Source organism: Nansenia antarctica (assembly GCF_963989245.1).
Source record: "Nansenia antarctica genome assembly, chromosome: 13".
NCBI lineage: Eukaryota > Metazoa > Chordata > Actinopteri > Argentiniformes > Microstomatidae > Nansenia > Nansenia antarctica.
This window is the reverse complement of record NC_137683.1, coordinates 18,817,435-18,822,434: the sequence shown is the minus strand read 5'-3', so window position 1 is coordinate 18,822,434 and position 5,000 is coordinate 18,817,435. Positions and strand designations below refer to the sequence as shown.

General features: G+C 48.5%; 1 protein-coding gene across 1 annotated transcript in view; it reads left to right on the top strand.

Moving 5' to 3' along the window:
• Window positions 1-3,277, top strand: part of LOC308169371 (putative RNA-binding protein 46) — a gene marked incomplete at both ends in the record, with an annotated part of 6,545 nt that extends 3,268 nt beyond the window's left edge. The window contains 3 exons of the mRNA XM_080544053.1: window positions 1-690; window positions 2,712-2,814; window positions 3,273-3,277. The exon at window positions 1-690 is cut by the window's left edge and continues 89 nt beyond it. Coding sequence (XP_080400179.1) covers window positions 1-690; window positions 2,712-2,814; window positions 3,273-3,277 — 798 coding nt within the window. The remainder of the gene's footprint in view (window positions 691-2,711; window positions 2,815-3,272) is intronic.
• Window positions 3,278-5,000: the final 1,723 nt, after the last annotated feature.

Genomic DNA, 5,000 nt, shown 5'->3' with positions numbered 1-5,000 from the left:
AACCTGATGGTGGCCACGTCGGAGGACGCCCTGCGCCTGGAGTTCTCCCGCTTCAAGCCGGGCGCCGTGGAGCGCGTCAAGAAGCTGACGGAGTACGCCTTCGTCCACTACCACAGCCGCGAGGACGCCCTGGCCGCGCTGCACCACATGAACGGGGCGCTCATCGACGGAGCCGTGGTGGAGGTCACCCTGGCCAAGCCCGTCCTTTACCGGCACTGCTTCGGTAACCGTGGCTACATGGGGGTCGCAGGGGGTGGAGGAGTCGGAGGAGGAGTCGTGGGGCCGTACGGCGATGTGGGGAACGGAGTAGGAGGAGTACGAGGAGGAGGAGGACGAGGAGTGGGCTTCCTCTACCGAGAGGATGGAGGGATGGGAGGAGAAGGAGGAGGAGATGGAGGGGGGATGGAGGGGGGGACCCCACTTCGGCCTTTCATTATGCCTCACCGCCTGGGCAGTCCTTTCATCGGAGGAGGAGAGGGAGGAGGAGGGATGGACCTGGAGAGATGTGTGTATCCCTTCTTCCCCGGGGCCAGCCTGACTCCCACCAGCCTCCACTCTCTGAAGCCAGGCCAGTTCTGCTCTGCCGTCTCCCTGCTGGACTTCTACTGCCACGAGAACCGCTGGGATCTGCCTGAGTACCACCTCTACTCCACCCCTGGGCTGGACGGCAAGCTGCTGCTCATATACAAGGTCTGTCTGGCTGGCTGGCTGCCTCTCTGGCTGGCTGCCTCTCTGTCTGTCTGTCTGGCTGGCTCTCTGTCTGTCTGTCTGGCTGGCTGGCTGGCTGGCTGGCTCTCTGTCTGGCTGGCTGGCTGGCTGGCTGGCTCTCTGTCTGTCTGTCTGTCTGTCTGTCTGTCTGTCTGGCTCTCTGTCTGTCTGGCTGGCTGGCTGGCTCTCTGTCTGGCTGGCTGGCTGGCTGGCTCTCTGTCTGTCTGGCTGGCTGGCTCTCTGTCTGTCAGGCTGGCTGGCTGGCTGGCTCTCTGTCTGGCTGGCTGGCTGGCTGGCTCTCTGTCTGTCTGTCTGGCTGGCTGGCTCTCTGTCTGTCTGGCTGGCTGGCTCTCTGTCTGTCAGGCTGGCTGGCTGGCTCTCTGTCTGGCTGGCTCGCTGGCTTTCTGGCTGGCTGGCTGGCTGAATGTGTGTCTCTGTGTCTGGCTCTCTGGTTGGTTGCCTCTGTCTGTCTGTCTGTCTGTCTGGCTGGCTGGCTGGCTGGCTCTCTGGCTGGCTGGCTGAATGTGTGTATCTGTGTCTGTCTGTCTGTCTGTCTTTGTGTCTGTCTGTCTGTCTTTCTGTCTCTGTTTGTCTCTGTCTCTGTGTCTGTCAGGCATGATAATCGCTCACCTTTCGGCGAAATTCGCCGTTTTGAATCCAAAATAGGTGACCTACCTGAATCGTGTAGATCCGATGAGAATATATTTGGAGGGGGGGCGGGGGGGGGGGGGTTGCTGTGGAGCGGAGTGATGTCATTCAACTTGTGTTTACAGTTGGGCTACTAGGCTACTTGTTTTTAGCCTAGCCTAGCCATTGAAGGCTACATTGCTAGTGTAGGAATACGCCATAAGCGATGGGATCTAACGCTGGCGGGCAGTGATCCTCAGGTTTTGATGTGAGTTAACACATTTCATTGGTCCCTGTTTTCCAAGAGTCTGAGGTTGAGATTTACTTGGGTGTGTTTGAGGCATTGCCGCTGGGCAAAAGATGTGTGGGCCATACTTTTGCAGAGTTAACTGACTGGTAAAGGAAACCTGGTCCCCTCTCCCTATGGAAGACAGCCTCGACACTTGCAAGTGTGGCAGAACCTGCAGCTAAAAAACGAGGCTACTGCTCTAATTGACACAGTGGCTAAAGATGCCTATTAGTACAGTAGAGAACAAACGAACAAATCCTTTATACATTTTTTGTGTACCGGTATTTGGCCGTTTTTATTTCGGGTAGGCTATAACTAGACTATTGGTAAACATTGTAATTGGACTGAACAGCTATACATGCGTGCGCCGCTCTAATGCGTGCGCAGGGTTTTAGTAATAATAATAATAACAACTTTTATTTGTATAGCAATTTTCCTGCAAACGTTGCAGCTCAAAATGATTTAATCATTATATAATCATAATTTAATGATTTAGTCATTTAAAAGCAATATTAAAAAGATGGGTTTTTAGTCTTGACTTGAAAATATTTGCTGAGGTTGGCATCCCTATTGTACACTGGCAGTGCATTCCACAATCTGGGTGCATAAAATGAGAATGCAGCCTCACCAAATCTCTTCTTTTGTACATGTGGTACACAGAGAAAGCCAGCGTCAGAAGACCTGAGAGCTCTATTGGGCTGATATGCTAGCAGAAGGTCTTTCAGATATTCTGGTGCTGTGCCAGTGAGAGCTTTATAAACATAGATATAGCGGCATGCCTTTTTCTGTTGTGCATTATTGTTATGTTAGCCTAATTTAATTATTCAGGAGACATTCATGACAGTCTGTCTGTCTGTCTGTCTGTCTGTCTGTCTGTCTGTCTGTCTCTGTGTCTGTCTGTCTCTATGTCTGTCTGTCTCTGTTTGTCTCTGTGTCTGTCTTTGTCTGTCTGTCTGTGTCTATCTGTGTCTGTCTGTCTCTGTCTGTCTCTGTCTATGTCTGTGTCTGTGTCTGTCTGTCTGTCTGTCTGACTCTGTGTCTCTGAGAGAGATGGTCACCGTGTGTTGATGCCTGTGTTGTCCACTAGGTGGTGATCTCTCCAGCGAGGATCAGCTTCATGCCTGACAAGATGTGCAGCGTCCTGGAGGATGCCAAGGAGCTGGCCGCTCAGAACGCCTTCTGGAACCTGGGTACACACACACACACGTACACACACACACACGTACACACACACGTACACACACACGTACACACACACACACACACACACACACACACACACACACACACACACACACACACACACTGTATTATCTATAAAGGTGACTACATTATCATACTGTATCAGCTATAAAGGTGACTAGACTACATTATCATACTGTATCAGCTATAAAGGTGACTAGACTACATTATCATACTGTATCAGCTATAAAGGTGACTAGACTACATTATCATACTGTATCATCTATAAAGATGACTAGACTACATTATCATACTGTATCATCTATAAAGGTGACTAGACTACATTATCATACTGTATCATCTATAAAGGTGACTAGACTACATCATCATACTGTATCAGCTAAGTGTGCCCGGTCAAAGCATGGATTATCATTATTCTAATGTGCTTTATGTATCTCTTTTTCAGGATGAGGCAAAGCAGTGAGGAACTTTTCCACAAAAGGAACCCAGATCCATGCACACCCCAGATGGCTGCACTATTCCTTTTACTTTAATTGAACAAGCTCTTGCTTAAAACTTGTGATAGTTAAGACAGTTAAGACACCTGGGATACCTTTTGTTATGGAATAATGCCCTGCAGTGCATACTTTGTTTCTTGTTACATTTGTTTGTTTTTTAAGATAAGATGATTGAATAAAATATTGAAATATTATTGGGAAGTTTTTGATATTTATTTTGGGTTTTTAGGGCATTTCAGCTTTATTGGGATAGAGACAGTAGAGATTTGACAGGAAGGATGGATGAGAGAGGAGGGATGACATGCAGGATAGGTCGATGGCCGGAAACAAACCAAGGACCCTGCGATTACGTGAGCTACGCCACCCAGGCGCCCCGTGTCATCATAGCATTTATTTTGTCATTAGTACTTCGGAGACTAAAGGGTTGTTGTTGAGCTTGTCTCTGTGGGAAACACCTGACATGCTTTACTGTGAAGCCTGACAGCTGTCCTCATCCCCTCCCTCATAGCCGTCCTCATCATCATCCCAGTACAGCCCAGCCCAGCCAGGTACAGGTACAGCCCAATACAGCCCAGCCCGGTACAGCCCATCCCAGTACTGCCCAGCCCAGTACCGCTCAGTACAGCTCAGCCCAGCTCAGCCCAGTACAGCCCAGCCCAGTACAGCTCAGCCCAGTACAGCCCAGCCCAGTACCGCTCAGTACAGCTCAGCCCAGTACCGCTCAGTACAGCTCAGCCCAGTACAGCCCAGTACAGCCCAGCCCAGCCCAGTACAGCCCAGCACAGCTCAGTACAGCCCAGTACAGCTCAGTACAGCACAGCCCAGTACAGCTCAGTACAGCCCAGCCCAGCCCAGCCCAGCCCAGTACAGCTCAGTACAGCCCAGCTCAGTACAGCCCAGCCCAGCCCAGCCCAGTACGTCTCAGTACAGCCCAGCCAAGAGAAATGTGGGGATGAAAAATGTCAAGGCTATCCACACCTGGGGACTTTTTGGGATTATGAATGTGCTTAAAGAAACTGCCATTCAGTTTACTGTTAACAATAATTGACTAGCACTAATAGTAGAATGTAATGTCTTCAATGTATTTCACTTAACTAAGCTACTACGCAATGTGTAAGCCTACATTATAGGCATATGAATTACCACGTACTGTTTAAGATGTATAATGTTGGCATGACATTGTGGATTTATGTGAATAAAAGAAAACATTTGTCAAGGTTTTCTGTGTGTAAATCTAGATATTTATTGATTGATTGTTGGTCATTATTCATAACTGAATAACTGTATACGTTGCATAGCTGCAACGTTTGCAGGAAAAGTGCTAGACAAATAAAGGTTATTACCGTATTATTATTATTATTATTTTAAAAAGTAATGATCCCGCCTTTTTTACTCCAAACACACGCTGATTGGCTGAATCGCGTCCAGGACTTCTCGCGCATTCGACATCTGAGGTGAGTTTGACGTCTGTCATCTGAGGGGAGCTCAACGTAAGTTTCTCCTCAAATTAGACAACTGTTGTCTTTTAAAGTAAGTATTAGAGTTAATATATATATATAACAGATCATATAAGAGTTAACCTAACTGTGGTAAGTAGATAGCTGTTCGTGAGGTTCATCCAGAGATAGTTTTAGTCAGAAAGCCAGGTCGTGTCGCATATTCCCGCCTGCACACCG